Source organism: Notamacropus eugenii, chromosome 4, assembly GCF_028372415.1.
Source record: "Notamacropus eugenii isolate mMacEug1 chromosome 4, mMacEug1.pri_v2, whole genome shotgun sequence".
Classification (NCBI taxonomy): Eukaryota; Metazoa; Chordata; class Mammalia; order Diprotodontia; family Macropodidae; genus Notamacropus; species Notamacropus eugenii.
In genome coordinates this window covers 77597620-77618278 of record NC_092875.1, presented here as the reverse complement: position 1 = coordinate 77618278, position 20659 = coordinate 77597620, and the positions used below count along the sequence as shown (strand labels likewise).

General features: G+C 45.1%; 1 protein-coding gene across 1 annotated transcript in view; it reads right to left on the bottom strand.

Annotated features, from left to right (window-relative positions):
• The window catches only part of CACNA1A (calcium voltage-gated channel subunit alpha1 A), a 251895-nt gene that overhangs the window by 85106 nt on the left and 146130 nt on the right, over positions 1-20659 (bottom strand). Inside the window, exons 11-19 of the mRNA XM_072602188.1 lie at positions 19243-19452; positions 15783-15895; positions 15300-15412; positions 14906-15037; positions 14550-14622; positions 12000-12117; positions 11332-11399; positions 3379-3485; positions 2052-2879 (exon numbers count right to left, since the gene is read on the bottom strand). Of these exons, the coding sequence (XP_072458289.1) occupies positions 2052-2879; positions 3379-3485; positions 11332-11399; positions 12000-12117; positions 14550-14622; positions 14906-15037; positions 15300-15412; positions 15783-15895; positions 19243-19452 (1762 nt within the window). The remainder of the gene's footprint in view (positions 1-2051; positions 2880-3378; positions 3486-11331; positions 11400-11999; positions 12118-14549; positions 14623-14905; positions 15038-15299; positions 15413-15782; positions 15896-19242; positions 19453-20659) is intronic.

Genomic DNA, 20659 nt, shown 5'->3' with positions numbered 1-20659 from the left:
TTACTGTATGTCAGGCACTGTGCTAAGCATTGATGATTATTATCTCATTTGATGCTCATGACAACCCTGCAAGGCGGGTGCTATTATCATGCCCCTTTTACAGTTGAGGAAACAGAGGTAAACAGAGGTTAAGTGATTTCCCCAAGTTTACACAGCTAGTAAATGTCTAAAAGCCAAATTTGAGCTCAGGTCTTCCTCACCAAAGACCTGGTACTCTACCCACTCCATCACCTAGCTGCCTCTGAAGAAAGACAGTGATAAGCTGAGAAGGGAGCAGGGTAGAAAAGGGTCTTCAAAGCAGGGAATATTAGCATTGGTTCAAGTGGGGTGCTTAGCTTGGAGGTAAGAAGACTTAAAGGAAACATGACAGTTATCTTTAAGAATCTGAAAGGTCTGTTATAAAAAGAGGGGATACATTTGTTCTGTTTGACTCCAGAGAGCAGCACTAGGAGTGCCCCAAAGTAGACACATCTTCCTATGAATTAGAGCTGCCTGAAAGAATGGGCCATCCCTAGGACAGACATGAGGGGCTTTCCTCTTTTCTTTTTCACTCAAAGTCTTGAAATATTACTGGTCAGGCATATTTTAGAAGCAATTTCTGTTTATAGATAGACCGGATTATGTAGCCTCTAAGAAAACTTTTAACTAATATTCTGTGACCTGTGACTGTAATGTATGATCTGGGTCCAAAAAGAAAAAAAACATCTCAACTTTAGGATAAAACTTTTGCTATTATAATCAGTTGTGGCTTCACTGGATATTCTGAGGGATAACTGAAGTCCTGTTATCACATTTGATCTTAGAAAAATTAAACTGGCAGCCAGCCCAGGGTCTTTCTCACTAGTTGGTTTAAATAGCTGTTTTCTCTGATTTTAAGTCCGTGACACATTATGCTCTCTTTGGTGTTCTTGTTTAATTAACTTGCCTCTCCAAAAATGTGCCTCAAATCTACTTTGGAATTAACTAGTCTTACTTAGAGAAATTAGTGACTTCCAGGTGAAACTGCTCATACACCGTTCACCATTAACTGCACTCCATCTCTATCCACACCCTCTCCCAAGTCCCATGCATGGTCCACGCTCAGGGCTTCAACTGGGAAGAAGGAAGGTGTCCAGTGTCAGTTACCCCATGGGGTGGAAGGGTGGCTCACTGGGATTCACACCAAGGGTGAGGCTGATGACCAGTGACACTGGTGGTGATAGTGGGCATTAGAGGCTCCCCAAGCTGAGCAATGCCTAATCTCTGCACAGCCCATTTTAGCCTAAGAATGGGACCTTGGGGACATACCAGGAGGTCCTTTGCTCCCTTTTGAGAATAGGTAGTGAGTATCCAGGGAAGACTCAATGGGAGTGAATAAAAGCGGTGGATAACTTCTTCAAAAGACAATGGGCAAGGAAAATGCCTTGTTGCCCTTTTCTGGGAGGGAGAGAGGGAGGGAGAGAGAGAGACAGAGACATGGAGAGACAGAGACAGAGAGAGAGACAGAGAGAAAGAGACAGAGACAGAGAGACAGAGAGAAAGAGACAGAGACAGAGAGAGAGAGACAGAGACAGAGAGAAAGAGAGAGAGAAAGCTAGTGGAGGACTGAGTATCCAGGAAGTCTTATCCTGGCCTGTTGGGGAAGGTGTCCCCTGTGCAGACTTGATCCTGTTACTCAGACCACCCAAGGGCCAAATGGTTCAGGAGTTCTGGACAGCCCAACAGCAGGAGGCGAATGCACAGAGGCAGGGCAACCTTGCTGAGCGCTCCAACAGCAGCAGCAGAGCTCACTATTAACATTAAGACAATTTAAAACCCACACACATACACATAATAACACAGGAAAAATTAAAAGAGACCGAACTGATGCAGAGATCGCTTACATGAGCAGAAATAGCAAGAGGGTGGTAAAAAATCTTGTCCCTCTTTTGGACTGGACACTCCTAGAGATCACTGCGTATTTCCTGAGTACAGTCAATACAAGGTCCAATGAGTCACTTAAGAGATGACCTTTGGTAATCATGGCGAACCTATTCCCATCCCACCCAAGCTCTGGAGTTCCCTTTACTTACTTCCTCCGCCGATGCCTTCTCTCCTTCTCGTCTCTCTTGAGGTCACTGTCGTAGGTAGACTGAGCAGCATGGCGGTGTCTCCGCCGCCGGTCCCCATCTGCAGGCTCATTGTCCCCGTCGCCTCCTCGGCTGGGCCGGCTCCCTTCTCGGTGGCGATACCGCCGCTCTGACTTATTGCCGTCTTCAGCGCCCTCCTCACCCGGCCGCCGATGAGCCCGGTGTCTCCGAGGCTCCCGCTCACCCTCACCTGTCCGAGGAGAGCCACTCCGGCTTTCTTTGCTGCCCCCCTGCCGATGTTGATGCCTCCGATGGGGGTCCCCTGGTTTGCTTCGATCTGGCTCTCCCTGCCTAAAGCCGCGATCCTGGTTCCCATCACGCTCCTTGATTTGATACTCTGGCTCCCTCCCATAAGACCCTTCATGGTTGAGATCGGCCTCTTTGCTGCCGCTCCTCTGCCTCCGGGATTCCAACCCCCCTGAATCAGCCCGCTCGTAGCCTCCGCGTGTCCTGTCATAATAACGGGCCTGTTTTCTGAGGAAGTCTTCAGCCCGCTGCTGGCTGAGCCTCTGATCCATGGAGGGGTCACTAGGCCTACTCTTGTTTGTGTTATTGTTACGGTTTTCCTGGGGGTCCACCACCAGGGGTCTGTCCAGGTGAGTCTTAATGTCAGGCCTCATGTGTCGGCCATAGGAGACTTTCCACCTCTCCTCAGGACCCAGCTCGTTGTACAGAGCCTCCCGGCTAGCCAGCAGGTTCTGTTTCCGCATCTCGCTTGTCCTCTGTTCCCACACTGACTTGGAGGATTTTTGGTTTTTCTGCTGTTCTTTCCTGGAGTGGAACCATGGGAGTATGAAATGAGAAGACATTCAGCCATCCCCCTGATTCTGAACAGGAAGGCAGCCGTCTTAGCCCAGTTGAATAGGAATCTCTCCTGCTCTCAGAATTCTCCAAAGAAAGAAATTCTCCCACCTCCTGGCATCCACCCTGGTTCAAAGCTCTTGCCCTCCCATAACTGTTTTTCCCATCTCTGCCCTGTTGGGGAAAATTCTCACACAAAGAGACACAAGGTCTTGTCTGGCTACTCCCTTTCTCATGTATGGGTAAAGGTTCCCTCAACCCCCTAAGATATGGTCAGTATTAAAGAGATAACAGGTTTGCTAGTTTGATAACAAAGGGTCAGCCACAGGAAGCCGCCCTCACTAATCCTCCTGCTGAGACAGAGGGGTTCTGGGCAATCTTGTGCATGCCCCAACCCAGAGGGATGGAGCCAGCCAGGCCCTGGTCCCTGGGCCTTTGGACAAAGCTCCCCCGGATGAGTGGCACTTACATGGCTATTGACATGTTGGCTGCAGACAGAGGACTCACTTCTGCCACTTCCTTTGCTTTTTGTAAGGCAAGCTTCTGGTTGGCCGCCTCTTCCTCCTCTTGTTCATCCTAAAAGGCACACATGTTCCCCATTCACAAACCATGGACAGAAGCCTTGGGCCCTGATCTCTGACCCTAGCATGGACTGGTGATTGCTAACAGCCCTATTCTAAACCCTGTCCCTCAAATTCCCCCAGCTGGGATCTGCCCTGGCCTCTGCCTGGGGGGGCCAATGAACAGCTGGTGCACAGCTGTCAGACTTTCCTCCCTTCTTCTTCCTGGTTTTCTGCCCCTCAGGTCTCTGAATCTCCAAAGTCAAAACACAGCCAGCCCCACATGCATGGGGAGTAAACCCCACCTTTTCCCCTCATGTGCACAGGGCTCCTTCTAGTGGCATGCAATGCTCATTACTCCCCACACAGAGACACAAGGAGAGAGCCTACTGGTCCACAGTAGCCCTACAGCCCAGGGCATGCAATGCTCACAGCTCCCCATGCAGGGATGCAGGGAGGAAGCTCACTGGTCCATGAGTGGCATGCAGCACACGGAGCTCCCGCACAAAGACACAAGGAGGGAGCCCACAGGTCCACAGGGGCATGGATGGAGCTCTCTCTGGGGAAGGGGAGCTCAAGAGGGAAGGACAAGCCAGGTAAAGTTTCACTGCTGCTGGCCTTCCCTGGGGGATCACCAGCTGGACAGACTCAGAGAGAAGGAAGTTGGAAAAGGGAGCGTAAAAAAGACATTAAAAAAATACATACATAAAAAGACGTTTTGGACTTTTAATCCATCTTCAGCCTCCATGCAGCCCCTTATTCGTAAAACAGAAAACAAAAAGAAAGAAAGAATGGACAGAACAAACCCCACCAGTAGAGTCATCATGCTACTCCAATGCACCTTCCTTAGGCAAACATAGCTCTTTGTGATAAGGAAGCAAAGTTACCACCTAGGAAACAGCCAGACCAGGACATCCCTTGTCAGCTACAACAAGGAGACGGAGAAGAATCAGCCAGTCTTTGGCTAAGGGGGCTCCCCTTTCCCTCTGCACAGGACTTCTCTGGCTAAGAATCATGGCAGTGTGAAAGACCCTCAGCTCTAGGACCCTTCCCCTAGGCTTTTCCAAAGCTGGATGCCCTGGCTGCTGGGAGGCGGAGGGTTTCTTCTTTTCTGGCTTGGTCTACTAATATGGTTCATCCAAATGGAGGAAAGGAAGAGGTCAGCTACTACTCCAAGCCATCTCCGAGTGGGTATGACTGTCTGAAAGAATCCTAACAAATGGTTTTCAAGCTTGAAATCAAAGATGTCTAGTGGAGGTGGGAGGGAAGGATCCACAAGGCTCCCCTCTCCCTGCCCTGCCATTCCATTCTGGATAGTACCATTAGTGGAAGACGTTTTTTCTTACCTTAAGGCTAAATCTGCCTCTCTGGAACTTCTACCCATCATTCCTAGTTCTGCCCTTTGGGATCAGTCAGAACAAATCTAATCACTTGATAACCCTTTGAATATTTGAAGACAGTTATCATGTCTCCCTCCTTCCCCCCTCAGGTCTTTTCTTTTCTAAGCTAAACATCCCAAGGAAATTGACCCCTTTGGAATCAGTCTTCCTAACCTGACTGAGCCATCTGCATTCTCTCCAGGAGTGGCAAATGGCCTTTCTCAATGGAATTTTCCAATTCTAATTGACTTTGCAGAGATGCAACCCCATCCAAATTTAAATTCAATTCTACAAACATCTGTGCATCAGATACTGTGCTGGATTCTGCAGATAAAGACAAGAACAAAACAGTCCCTGACCTCAGGAAACTTAAACTCTATTTTAGGGCACATCAGAAGTAAATATGAGATAATTTGAGGAAAGAGTGAGAGCACTAACAGCCTGGGGAATGAGGGAAGAATGCACAGAGAACCTTGTTCCTGAAGGAAGAAAAAAACATTCCAAGGTGGTGAGGAGAGAGTATATTCCAGGCATCGGTGTGAGCAAAATGGAGTCAAGAGGAAGCCCAGAGGAGCAGCTAATAGTCTAGTTAGGCTGGAATATAGATTCTGATGGGCACAGGGAGCAGGAGTTAAAAACAGAATAAGGCTGGAAAGGTATGATGGTGCTAGATTGGGCATGGTGTAAAATGCCAAGCTGAGGAGTTTATATTTTGTTCGAGAAGCAACAGGAAATCCTCAAGGGTTTTTGAAGAGGACAGTGGCATGGTCAGACTAGAAGATTATTTTGGCAGCTGCATGGAGGGTAGACAGAAGAGGAGAAGACATTAGAAGACACTAGAAGCAGGAACATCAATTAGGAGGTATTTAAATAATCTGGGTAAGAGGTCACTGAGGTTTGAAATCGAGTGGTGGTCTTAGGATAGGGGAGATGTTGTGATGGTAGAACTGATGAACAGCTGATCTTTGTCATCTTGTCTCACTGTGGCTATCCCCTAAGGTCTTCTCTCTCCCTTGGTGATCTCAACTCCCATGGGCTAAGTTTATCATCTCTAAGTAGATGATTCCTAGACCTATATATCTAGGCCTAGTGTCCCCTTTGATCCCCAATCCAGCATCTTTAACTGCTGATTGTATATTTAGAACTGGATGTCTTTGTTGTTGTTGTTAAGTCATTTTTCAGTTGTGTCCGACTCTTTACCACCCCATTTGGGGTTTTCTTGGCAAAGATACTGGAGTGGCTTACCATTTCCTTCTCCAGCTCATTTTACAGATGAGGAAACTGGTTGAGTGACTTGCCCAGGGTCACACAGTTAGTAAGTGTCTGAGGCTAGATTTAAAGTCATGAAAAGGAGTCTTCCTGACTTCAGGCCCAGCGCTCTATTCACTGCACCACCTAGCTGCCCTAGAAGTTGGTGTCCTATGGCATTTGAAACCCAGTATGTCCAGAACAAAACTTATTTTCTTCTTTTCTTTTTTCCTTCCTTTCTATCTTCCTTCCTTCCACAATCAGGGTTTAGTGACTTGCCCAGGGTTATGCAGTTGGTATCTGAAGCCAGATTTGAACTCAGATTCTTTGACTCTAGGGTTACAACTCTATCCACTGGGTCACCTTGCTGCCCCTAGAAATTATTATCATTCTCCCAAAACTTTCTCCTCTTTTGAACTGTCCTATTATTACTGATGGCAGCAATATCTTCCTAGTCTCACAGGTTTGGAACTTCAGTTTCTTCTTCGATTCCTCATTCTCCCTTACCCTACATATTCAATCAGGTGTTAGATCTTGTGATTTTTTTTTATCCTTATCACATTTCTTATATGTCCCTTTTTTTCATTCATATAGTTGGGGCTCTAGCTTCAGCCCTTATCATCTCCATCCTGGACTACTGCAATAGCCTTCAAATTGGTCACCCTGCCTCAAGTCTCTCCCCACTCCGATCTCTCCTACATTCAGCTGCCAAAGAGATTTTCCTAAAGTGTAGGTCCCACTATGTCACTCTGTCAATAAACATCAATGGCTTCCCATTATTTTTCAGGATTAAATATAAAATCCTCTGCTTGCCCTTTAAGACTCTTTATGACCTGGTTCCCTTCTACCTTTCCAGATTTCTCATATTTATTGACTTCTATGCACTCAACAGAATGGTGCTACCAACTCATGTGTATGGATCTCTTCACATCCTATCTCTGTGCTTCTGTGCTGGCTATCATCTCACCCACACCTGGAATGCTCTGCCTCCTTATCCCTCCCTCTTGACATCACTGGCCTCTTCCAAGATCAGTTCAAACTCCACTTTATGTAAGAGACTTTTTTGGTAGTCCCAGAAACAGAATATTTCCCTGTAAGACTACATTCTTTCTATCCTGTGTATATCTTGTCTGTACCTATTTATTTAAATGCAGGCTCCTCCATTAGTATGTACAATATTTGAAGGTTTTCGGTTGGGTTTTTTTGAGGGGGTCCCAGTGCCTGGCACTTAGTAGGCACTTATTAAATGCTTGTTGATGATTTACTGGATGTGCTGGGGGAGAGAAAGGGGAAGAATCCAGAACTATTCAGATTATGAATCCTTAGGAAGTGTCCTAAACAGAGACAAGGATGTTTGGAAGGGGGCGGGGTTAGGGCAAAAGATAACGAATTTCATTTTGGACATGTTGAATTTGTGATCCATCAACAAATATTTGTGAAATGGCAGTACTGAAGGTCTAGGTTGGTAATATGAGTCTGGAGCTCAGGAGAGAGATTAGGGACAAATAAACAGATTTGAGAATCACCTGTGCCAAGATAATAATTGAACCCACAGGAAAAATTTAGATCATCAAGGGAGAAAAGGTAGAGAAAGAAGGGGAAAAGACCCAGGCCAGAGTTTTGGGGAACACTCATGCCTAGGTGACCAGAAACTGAAGGGTATAGCAAAAAATATGAAGAAACCATCAGATACATAGAATTGATGTCAAAGAAACCAAGACAGGGCAGAATAACCAGTAAAAGGGGTCTGAACAATGACAATGGTGTTAAAAGTTGCAGAGTATTCAAGAACAGATAAAGAATGAGAAAAGGCCATTGGATTTAGCAATTCAGAGATTTTTACTGATTTTTGACAGAGCGGTTTTAGCATATTGTGGGTTTGGAAACCAGATTGCAAGGGGGCAGAGAAATGAAAAGCTGGTGAGGATGTAAAAACAATGGATAGGGATGACTGGGAATTTAGCAGTGAAAAGGAAAAGAGATATTGAATATTAGCCTGATGGGATGATAGGAGAAAGTAAATTTATTTTTTTTAAGATGGGGGAGACCTGAGTGTCTCAGTAGGGAGTAAGAAGTTTTTAGTAGTAGATAGGGAGAGATAGGGTGGGTTGGGGGAGGGGGAGAGAGAAAGAGAAAGAGAGAGAGAGAGAGAGAGAGAGAGAGAGAGAGAGAGAGAGAGAGAGAGAGAGAGAGAGAGAGAGAACCCTTTTCTTTGCCAAAGCCAGCCCCTCTATTCATGATCCCATCCATCCCATCTTCTCTGGGAGCTTCTCTCTGTCTTTCTATCTCTGTCTGTCTGTCTCTGTGTCTCCCTCTGTGTCTGTCTTTGTCTCTCTGTCTCTTTCTCTGTCTCTCTCCTCTCTGTGTGTCTCTCTCTGTCTCTCTCTCTGTGTCTCCCTCTGTTTCTGTCTTTGTCTCTCAGTCTCTGTCCTCTCTGTCTCTCTATATCTGTCTCTTTGTGTGCGTCTCTCTCTCTGACTGAAACAATGGAAAAGGGAATGGGTGAGAGAAAGAGTGGTGGAGTAGAGGAGGTGAGGAAGTTCACCATGGACAGCAGCCTGGAGGAAACAAGGTCACCTGCTGTGAGAGGGGGTGGTATTGGAGTAGCCATTGTGGGAAGCATGATAAAGAATCTAAGAAAACTAAGACAGTTGTGTAGCTGAAAGGGCCCATTTTGAGATGAAAAAAACATGGATTTGTAGTGGATCCAGTTAGCATGGATGCATGGCTCTTTCCAGCAGCTTTTGGCAGCCCAGAACTAGGAGCAGGGAAGGCAGATGGTGGGGGCAGCCCAGGATTCAAAGGTGGAGGACCATGCATAATTGAATTGGTTAATTATGTAATTTACGCTATGAAGTGATGAAAGTGGGGCCAGAGCAGGGGTGATGTATTAGGAGAACAGGATTTACTAGGGGAGTAGGAGATAGTAGCAAGGACAAAGAACAGGTTTAAGAGAAGTGAGGCAGGAGAAGAGTGAGAAGGACAAGTCCACCTGATGGCTTATCCCCAGGCACATATTCCTGGATCTTTTTGCGAGTACACAGTAAAGGCTCTTCCCACACTGAATCACCTTTCAGCAAACAGAACCTCAAATATACAGTGTAGACAGCCCGCTTCTAACCCACAGTCAAGCAGGCCCCTATTAGCTAAATGTGATCAAATATTCCAAGAATCCTGGGGGTTCATTTACTCTGGACTAATAGACTTAAAAAATCACTCTCCCTCCTTTGCTGGATAAAGGGTAGCTTCATTATATGGCTCGCTCCAGGGGTGTCTTTAAGATTTCCAGGAGCCATGGGGTACATTAAGGAATGCAAAGATTTTGGAGGGAGATATTTTTCCTTCACTCCTCCTCTGGGGTACCTTTGAGTGAAACTCTATTGCAAGTCCCTTGAGGACAGGGACTATAGCCTTTTTTACTCTATACTTCTCCTAGCACTTTGCACATAGTAGGTCAAGGTGCTTATCGAATGAATAGGGGTCTCAGACAGTTCAATAGGTAGAAAAATCAGGAAGGGCTAGCTTTTAGGGAAAGACAGCACATAGTACACAATCACTGGGAAACTGCTTAGACTATTCAGCGGCCCAAAGCCAGAGCCCGAAAGACCATTCGGGGTAGGCATTGATTTTGTATCTAAAGTAAGCTTTTCTTCATATGTTCAATCATTTTTCAGTCATGTCCAACTCTTTGTGACCCCATTTAGGATATTCTAGGCAAAGATACCGGAATGGCTTGCCATTTTCTTCTCCAACTCATTTTACAGATGAAGAAACTGAAGCAAATAGGGTTAAGTGACTTGCCTAGGGTCACACAGCTACTAAGTGCCTGAGGCTGGATTTGAACTCATGAAGATAAGACTCCCTGATTCCAAGCCCAATGCTGGATCCACTGCACCACTATCTCTTCAAACCCATTTGCCTTTAACTGATACTAAAGCAAGGCTGTATCCTCTGGGTACATTATCAACTCAGTTTTGGAGGTGACTGGGGTCTTGGAATATTTGATCACATTTACCTAATAGAGAGAGGCCTGCTTGATTGTGAGTTAGAAGCTGTATACTTAGGGCTCTGTTTGCCAAGAGGTGATTCAGTGTGGGAAGAGCCTTTACTGTGCACTCACAAAAGGATCCAGGAATATGTGTCTGGGGATAAGCAGTCAGGTGGGCTTGGCCTTCCAATTCCCCTCCTGCCTCATTTCTTTTAAACCTGTTCTTTGTCCTTGCTACGCTCTCCTAATCCCCCACTCACAGGTGCCTAACAGAATGTTGCGGGAGAGGGGGATGCTAGCCCAGGAGGCAATACAGGAAATGTCTCTCTTCGGAGCTCGGAAGGAACTTTACCAACATCTTCATTTTAAAGATGAGGAAGTAGAAGCAGAGAAGATAAATTACTTGCTCAAGGTCACACACATGGTAAATTGTAACAGAGCTAGGATACAAACCAACCTAGGTCTCCAGACACCAAATCTCCATTGTCCTGCCTCTTTATCTACAAATTCCAGTCATACTGAGAAATCACACTTGAGGCTCCAGTCACCAACGTCTATCCATTTATATAGTGCCTACCATGTGCTGGGCACTGTGCTAAGTGCTTTACAAATATTATCTCATTTAATCCTTACAACAACCCTGGGAGGAAGTAGAGGTCTATTATTACCCATTTTGCAGTTTAGGAAACTGAGGCAAACAGAAATGAAATGACTAGCTTAAGGTCACGCAGCTAGTAAACATCTAAGACCTTATTTGAATTTAGGTCTTTCTAACTTCTCAGTGCCTTATGAAGAGCCAGCTTCATCAGACTAGTCAGAACTTGTCTGATGAGAATATAGGCCAACCTCATGGGCTCCAAGGGAGGGAACTCAAGGTTATTTCACATCCACCTACAGCCTGCCTTGCTCTCACCCTCTAGTCTATGGAGGTTAGAGTGTCTATGGCTAGCTGGTTTCTTAGCTGGGAACTTCCCAGCTGAGATAATATTTGTAAAGTACCTAGCACACAGTAGGTGCTTAATAAATGTATGTTTCCTTCTTTCCTTTCTTCCTCCCTTTTTTCCCTCCTTCCTTCCTTGGGATCTAGAGCACATATTTTGATCTTGTGCACTACCAAGTCTTGGTGCTCCTCCAGGTACACCCTCTCCACTTCCCCATTCCCATAGGTTCCCCTTCCACTAGGCTGTCCTGATTAGGCATGAGCAGGTGGTAACTTTGCCAGAGAAACATTCTCCCACTGCCTCCACCTTAGTGAGCTCCTGGGCGTTGGCCAGATTATCCACCGCGATAGCCAAGAACACGTTCAGTAGGGTATCTGGGGAGCCAGGAGTCAAGGAACGAGCCACAGTCAGTCAAAGGACAACAGTGTTGTGAAATCATAGATTATGGTCTGGAAGCAACGTTGGAGGCCAATTCCTTCATTTGACAGATGAGGAAACTGAGTCTAAGAGAGGCTAAAGTGACTTGCCCAAAGTCACACAACTTCAAAGTGTCTAAGACAGAATTTGAACTCAGGGCTTCCTGATTCCAAGTTCAGCAATCTATTCATGGATGATTAATAATAATCAATAGTAACTAACACTTATATAGTGCTTTAAGATTGTTTCATTTGATCTTTACAACAGCCCTATCAAGTAGGTATGACTATTATTCCCATTTTCTCCAGATGAGGAAACTGAGGCAGACAGTTTAAATGACTTGCCCCAAAGTTACACAGCTAAGAAATGTCTTGGGCAGGATTGGAACTCATGTCCTACCGACTCCAAGTCCCCTGTGCCATATTATGCCTTCTCTTGGCTAGTTATGTATATACATCCATTCATATCCTCCATGCCCTGTATACCTAGACTCTCCTGGTCACAGACTCCTTATTCTCTTTCTCTTCCCTCACATCATCAGGTCCCCCAAAGGATACAGTTCCCAAAGAGTGTCAGCACAATGAAATAGATGGAGAACACCATGCCCCCTTTGACACCCCCTTGAGATTTGATCCCATCATACATCACCTCATTCCAGTCTTCTCCAGTCAAAATCTGAAAAAAATCCAAAAAGATGAAATCGATGCCCTTCCCAGCTCCGCAGTCAGAGGGGTCTTCTCTGTAGACTCAGACACTCAACTATTAAGGTGGGACAGGCAAATTCCTATCCTAAAGGCAAACTCTGGCCTCAGTTGCCTTGTGGGGAATGCTGTTCAAAATCCTGGCTCAAATTTTTGATCGGAGAAAAATGTGTCAAAGGTTGCCTATAGGTGGGTTTAGGTCACCATTCTCTTACCCTCAATTCTGGATCCCAATTCTTAAAGTTGGAACTGATAAACAGAAGTATGTGTAAGATGATTTTACATATCTATGTACACACACACATATATACATATATATACATACATGCATATTTGTGTCTAATGGTAGCCATCTATAGGGTGTGGAGGGGGGAAGAAAAAAAGGAAAAAATGAAAGTTACATTATAACTCTCATATATTTAAATATATAATGAATATATATATATGTTGAAAGGAATGGCAAGTTGCAAATAATAGATTTGCAGTTTCATGTGTAATCATTCTTTGTAAAAAATTCTACAGTTACAGAAATGCTTTTGTTATTTCATAAATCAAAAATAAAATATATTTGAATGGGTTTTTTTTTTTAAAAGCTAGGTACAGGATTTTCTGAGTCTCTTTTATTTCAGGGCTCTGGAACGGAAATAAGGACACTTGGATTCTAGTCAGGGTGTGATGGCAAATGTTTAACAACTGGCTCTCTGAAAATAAAAATGTGGTGATGACACACTTTTATGTATAATCTGCACTGTTAACATATTCTTCATCATTCTTTATGTCTAGACAATCAACAAAACAATAAACCAAGCTCTGATTTGTAATGTTTGCTAAGTACTGAGGTGTAAATTTAACAGTGGACTCTGCTGGGGCTAGAACACTCCCAGGTGTTGTGTGACATGGGGCAAGGGGTTTCATTTCTCTAGGTTTCAGGTTTCTCTGCTATGAAATGTCAACGATACCAACCCTATCTCAGTTTCCCTAGTTTCCTTCAAGACTCAGCTGAAATCCCACCTTCTCCAGAAGACCTTTCCTGGTCCCTCCAGTGGCTACAGTGTCTTCTTTGTTCAGATTACCTTCCATCTACTCTGTATAGAGCTTGTGTGTACCCCAACATTCGCCTGTTGTCTTTCCCATTAGAATGTGTGCTCCCTTGAAGACAGGGAGTTGTTTTGTGCTTTTCTTGGTACTCCTAGGACTTAATATGGTCCCTAGCACATGAGAAATAAATGCTCAATAAAAGTTTGTTGACTGACTTACTACCGATAACAGCAGATGCTTAGCCAGCACTTCAGGGCATACAAAGTGCCCTACATACATACATACATACATACATACATATGTACACACATAATCTATCTACCTAGCTAGCTATCATTTTGTGGGTTGTTCTACCAGCCCCATGAAGTAGGCAGCATAGGCATCATTATTCTCATTTCACAGATGAGGAAACTGACACTCTCCAAAAGGCAAAAGACTTGTCCAAAGAGGCAAGATTTAAATCCAAGTCTTTCCTGACTCCAGGTCTGGTGCTATTTCCACTGCCCCATGCTGTCTCCTTCCTATACCATATGCCTACATCCACTTCACATGATTTTTTTGAGAATAAGATAGAACCTCACGAAGGCCCTTTGAAAATCATAAGACATTCCTAGAAACTGAAGCAGGGCCTTCCTCTCCAAGCTACTTTGCTTGAGGAAGGAGGTAAAGTAAGTTTTGCCTGTGCTCCCTTCCCCCATCCCCATAGGCTCATAAATTTAGAGCTGGACAGAATCTTAGAGGTCAGTGGAGTCCAATCCTCTCATTTTACCAATGAAGAAATTGAGGCTAGAAGAGGTTAATTGTCTTGTCCAACATCTCACAGGCAATCAGGGGTAGAGGTGACCTTTGAACCTGAATCCCCTGCCTACAAATCCCTGCATTTCCTCCAGATGGTGCCACCCCTTAGAGTATAAGACTTTGGTTGGGAGTTACTTAGGCTATGGACACCATGTGTGGCCCCCTGGTTACTCTTTGTCTCAGGCCCTCAAAGTTTAAGAAGATGAGAAGGTAAGAATTATTATTGTGGCTCAGGCTAGTGACAGGGAGGGGAGAAGACAAGGAAGAGGAAAGGAGAGGGGAAAGGTAAAGAAGGAAAGAGAAAATGAAGGCAAGGGATAGGAAGATGAAGGAGAGAGTGAGAGGAAGATGAAGGAGAGAGTGAGGGAAAGGTGAAGGGGAGGATGAGGAAGAGGGAGAGAGGAAGGAAGAGAAGAAGAGGGGTTAAATCTCAGGTCAGTTCTCTGAAGTGCCTGCCAGTAGCTTAGCCATCCTCACTATGTGACTAAAACGCCACCTCCACGATTACGGTAATAACCAGGCTTCTAGACTTAATCAAAGTGGGCTGAGGGGGCAGGGCAGAAGCCATACCTGAAATACTGTCATTATTGCTGCTGGAAAAGTGTCAAAATTGGTAGGAGGCGTTCCATCATCAAAATTGAACCTGTACAAGACAGAAACTAATGTTGTTTCCATGGCCTCAAGTTCCCTGAGGCTCTTCCTACCAATTTGCTGCCCAGGGGCAAGTCACTGGTAGCAATGACACCAGGAACCCAGGAGGACATTTTTCAAAATGGCCCAAATGGGTAAGATGGTTGGGATAGGGCCAGGGCAGCAATTCTGTTCCAATGGGACATGAAGGAACAAAGGCAGTTATGGGGCTCTGGAAAAGGGCAGATTTGAGCAGGTGCTGCAAGGAGGTGGATGTCTGGATGCTGAGCACTTACTGGCCTCCAAAGAGCTGCATCCCCAAAAGAGCAAACACAACGATAAAAAGAAAGAGAAGGAACAACAGGCTGATGATGGATTTCATGGAGTTCAGGAGGGACACGACCAGATTCCTGAGAGAAGCCCAGTATCTACCAACAGAAGACACAGTTACTGACGGTTACTCCTGGCTGGGCCAATCAGGGAGGGGGACAATGGGAGAATGGCTTGGATGCCAACACCCCCACCTCAAGAGATCTAAAAACTTCAGTGGCCACCCAGGCCCTTCTTCCACTCCTAACCCCCATGTCCCATCACGACTGGCTCCTGGCAAGTGTTTGGAGAGAGGTCACCCTCCTTTTGTCCCACCTCCCACTTGGGATGTCAGGGGAGCAGGGAGCAGAGAAGACTTACTTTGTGACTTTGAAAATACGCAGTAACCTGAGAGCTCGTAGCACACTGATCCCAAAGGATGTTCCAGGTTTCACCACAGCCCAGATCACCTCAAAAATGCTCCCGATGATAACCTGCAGCAAAAAGCAGCTGGTTGGGTACCCAGTGACATTGGTTTCTCTATTACCCCCACCACCACCACTGCCATTTTCCCATGGTGGAAACATCCCTTAAAAGTTCCTACTGTGGTCCCTGACTACAGTGGCACTAAAAGGCCTTCATCTTCTGTGGCACCAACAATGAATGGTGTCTCTTCATTTCTGCTTTACTTCCCTATTGCCAACTTAGAAGTTACACTCTGAACCTTGGAGGGTTGGTTTCTTGCTACCCTCTGGGGAGGTGGAAAAATTGCTACTGGAACTTTCTCCGAGACTCCATCTCCTACCACTACAGCCCCAGCTGGTTCTAGGCAAGGTTGAACAGGTAGATCTCTCCAGAACTTACCCCACAGTCAAAGCAGTTGAAGGAGGAATGGAAGTAAGGCCTCGTCCCTAGCCCATACATTTTTATAAACATTTCGGACATAAAGAGTCCTAAGAAAATGAATTCTGCATAGTCTGCAAGTAAGAGAGAGTGGAAACAGAAAAAAGCATTAGTTTTTGGGGTCTTCAGGTAGCTCTTCCTCTGGAAAGATCCTAAGGATACTTGACAGTCTTGAACTTGGTGCCTCATAGGCTTCTGGCATGGTTGGCGACTCTATGTAAATGCCATGTTCTCCTGGTTTTCAGTTTTCCCTCTGGGAAAGGAGAAAGATAATTTCTAATGTTCCCATCCCCATTCATCCAAAACAGTCTCAGGGGGAGCGAAAACAAGCAAATCTCATGAAAATATCTAGCTGGTGCTCTGAGCTAGGTCTTCAGGATCTTCTATAACTTGTGGTTTTACCCTGAAGACACTGGTTCTTGCCTGATCCAATGAGAAAGGTGTGGAAACCAGTGGTATCACAGTGACACTTCTTTTTTAGTAACACTGGTATTGGAAACAGAGCTATCATTCGACTCAAAGCAAAGCTGAATGAAGTGAGAGTTAACTGGTCCTCTCATGGGAAAACCAAGATACTGCAGCTTCTCCACTTCCTCTTCTGATGCCAAAAATCTATATAATGGGGTTACAGGGATCCATCACACAACCCCAAATCCAATGCAGGGGACTTTGGGATAATCTGATCTTTTGGATTATTGGTTCAATCTTTTCAGTGTATAATTATAATGCATGACAACGTTACTTACTGTCTTCCCTTTAGAAGGTAAGTGTTTGCAAGTGAGAGTTATTTTATCTTTGGACTTGTATCCCCTATGTGCCTAGCACAAAGTAACGTTTAATAAATATTTGTTGATTAAATATTTGTTGTAAAAATCCAAATGAAATTTTAAAACTAGTGATAGATGGGAACTGAAAAGGAATAAATGAATGAAAAAAACATTTATGATGTACTTGATATGTGCCCAGCAATGTGTTAAGTCTGGGGGTGCAACTACAAAAGCAGATAGTCCCTGTCCTCAAAGATCTTATGATCTAATGGGGGAAACTACATACATAGAGGACTGGTGACTGGAAAGGGGTATTTTGGTCCAGAAAGTTATAGCGAGGGTTAGTTGAGGTCCTAGTCGGACACATGCAATCTGGGGAAAAAAGGTCAAATGGATTCAATCATGATTCATAGATGATAGAACTGGAAGAGGGGAGGGGAAGTTGAGTGGGAAGAAAAATCACACATGTGTAGCTCCAGAGAGATATCTGTATAGGAAGCTGTAGGAGAGCTGGTGGGAGGGAAGGAAGTGAAATATGGTAGGACTCTGATCCCTTTGTATTATGGGCAAGGGAAGGAAAGTAAAGGCTTGCCCAGAGTCATGCACCAAGATGATGGCAGTCCTGGGCAGGGCTCTTTCTCTTGTACCCCATCTCTAGGCCACCCTAAACCAGGACAAATAAAACCACTGCCTGGGGAGAATATTAGAGGACCATTCTCCTAAGTCAAAAGTTAGAGGCAGGACCTAAAGAATCCTCATTCCTGAAAAGCCTTCAGGGAGCCTGCATGTAATTACTTAAGTTGGAACTTGGTCAGAGCCCTCTTCTTTCCAAACTTCCCGTACCAAGCCAATCCGGAACAGTAAAGTTACAGGGAATGGGCAAGGACACCTTTCCACTAACGCTTGCTGCTCCCTATGCTCAGCCTGTCCGTTGGGTAAACTCTTCCTCTGTTGCAAGCCAAGGTAGCCCAGGTCCAAAAGGCAGATCTTATGAACCTAGAGCCTACCAGTATACACGCATTTTAGCCAGACTTGGAAAGGAAGTTGAGGGAGCAGAACAGCTTCAAGACAAAAGCTCAAGGAGACTCCTTACAAAGTCAGTAGTTCCCTTCCTAGTCCAGGGCCTTGAACTGATTTCTTCTCCTGGTGGTGGTGGTGGAATTAACTTTCATTTTTTCCCCACATCTCTTACTCTGGTTTGGATTTTAAGTGCTTATAGCTTGTCCAAAGCTCTTTATTTTTATCTTGGTCAGAGGTTTCCCCACCTTTAACATCTTTCCTTTTCAGGAGCATGCCTGGGTTCCTCTGTCTGTTAGTCCCGGCATGGAGAGGCCCAAAGGCTCTCCATCTTCATCCACTGAGAAGGGCAACATTTCCGGACTGCTGAAACAGCCTTTGGCTACAGCAGCCTCTAAGCATCCTGGGCCCACCTTAGGACCCTGCAGGGCACAGACTAGGGGCTCTGCAGGTAGGACTTTCCCAGACTGAGCCCAAGTGATTGAAATTCAAAAGGGAAATTAAAAATTGAATAAGGACTTCAAAGGGAGAAGAGGAAGGCAGAGATATATTGGCTGAAGAAATACTAAAAATCCAAGTCCTACTTTTTTTTTCCCCTACTCCCCTACTCTTTTTCTCTTCTGTATCATCACCCGGCCTCTCACTTTAGAATACTGGATGACACCTACAACTAGAGATCTCAACCTTAGAGGCATGTAGTTCAACCCTTTCCATTTTTACAGATATAGACAAAGTGCTATAGTTATTGTTCTTATACATGAGGAAATTGAGATCTACTAAGGCTCTGTGACTTGCCCAAGGTAATCAAGCAAGAAATCAGGGACTTGTCCCCAGGCCCTTCTGATTTTGAATCAAAGTCCAGGTCTTATTCCACTATGCTGTGGGGAAAATGGGTAGTGGAAGTGGTTAGAGACCTTCCCAGGCTGATGCCAAAAAATAGTGCAGCAGAGACAGAGTGAAGAAGGAAATCCAGCTGGGCTGGGCTTCAACATGGATCATCATAGCTTCTAAACAATATGATTACTAGTTAGAGGAGAGGAGATGTGGTAATAAGAGTGACAATAGTAACTACAGCAAAAAACTAGAGGAAGAGACATAATCAATAATCAAGGAAGTACCTGCTATGTGCCAAGTACACACACACACACACACACACACACACACACATATATGAATGAAGGAATGGTGGTATAAGTAATAATAGATAATGTTTGTATACATATAAACTTCAATGGAGTTTGCAAAGTGCTTTAAAAATATCATTTAGTGGAAGCTAGGTGGAACAGTAGAGACGAGAGGACTTGAGTTCAAATCTGACCTCAGACACTTAGTAAACTGTGTGACCCTGGGCAAGTCACTTAACCCCAATTGCCTTCCCATCCTCCCATCCCCCAAAATCTCATTTGATTTTCACAACAACCCTAGGGCATAGGTGCTATTATGACCTCCGTTTTACAGATGAGGAAACTGAGGCAGAACTCTATCCACTGCACCATCCAGATGCCTAGTAGTAAAAAACAACATGGAGAATGATCCAGTCATGAAGAAGCCAAGGAAGGAAGGAGTGAGGGCCTTATAAGAAAAGACAGAGAAGGGGAATGCCAAAAAGGGCAGAAGGAACAAGAGGAGCCACTCACAGAGGAAGTCAGAGAGCCAGTCTGGCTGGTTGTAGTGGACTATAGCGACACACAGCGTGTTGAGTGCTACCAGACTGAGAACTGTCCAGTAGAAGGCCTGAGTTTTGACCATGCGGCGGATATAGAAGCGCATTCTCCTCTCCTTTTTATGAAAAAAGGTCGAGTTCTCCAGCTTGGCACTTTTAATACTGGCTCGGGCGAAGGGAGAACCTGCCAAGGGGAGAAAGGAAAATGTCAGGCTAGTCTCAGCAGGCCCTTCCTGCACAGGAAACCAATCCATAACTCAGCTCAGGACAAGGCCAGGGGCCAGAGAGTCAATTAGCCTCCCCAGAAAACCCACCAGCCTCAGGGAATATTAATGCCCCCCATGCCTCACCCCAGCCTCCTCCACTCTGCAGCTGGGACTCTTACAGGAAGGAGGTTTCCCTTAACTTAACAGCCAAAAAACCAAACAATTATATCTCAAAATGTCAATGATCCCTTGAATTTATCTGCCCTTATCTGCTTCGGTAGGGACTGAGTCTGACTCTCTGCCTCTCCCCACAAACTACAGGGGTTTCTGTGGCATAGAGGCTATTGTTCAGGACAGTTGCCTGGGATGGGGTGTGAGGGGTTGGGGGTGGCAGCGAGAGAGGCATCACTCCAGCTCCAGCTGGCAGCTAAGGGCACACAGTGAGTGAAGGCAAAAGGTAATGCTTCATGTAGGATTCTGGGTAGGATTTCAGAAGCATGGGTATAGACATGGATGGTCTAAGAAGGAGAGACCTTAGTTTGACAGAGCTCTGTTTGACTTTGGAAACAATACCATCTGCCTAGCAGCCACAACACAGTAAATGCTTTGGGAGCCAGCAGCTATGATCAACACGCATATTTATTGTCCTAAAACTCTGAATTAATGCTCTTGCAATGATGCTCGAGTTCTTTTCTGAGGAGTCTAAGGGCAAAGGATCACCAACAGAAAGAAACAATAATGCTACAGTGAAGAATTCCATTAAAAAATTAAGATAAGATGATTTCAGAGACTCTGATTTCAGCTCTGGGTCCTATATGAGGACACCAACTCCTAAAGCTAAGTAAGTCAAGCCAGCCAAAGACTCATGAACAACTGGAGCAAGGCTTGATGAGGTCAGGTCCAGTGGGAGACTACAAAGTTGGGAGCTCTTGGAAGAGAATTCAGGGCTTGAGGCTGGAGAACTGAGAGCAGGAGACTTCATCTGACCTCACCAAGGAGGGTGAAGAGAAGAGAAAGATTCCTGCCTTGGGCCTCCCAATCTGTTTTTAGCCTTGAAATGCCTTTTGAATCCTTGATCTTTATTTCCAATTGCCCTCTGACATCCAATTTGTCCCAAAGCAAATTTATGTCCCCTCTGCCTCCAAACAAACTCTTCTTAGTCTAGACTTTCCCATTTTTCTTAAC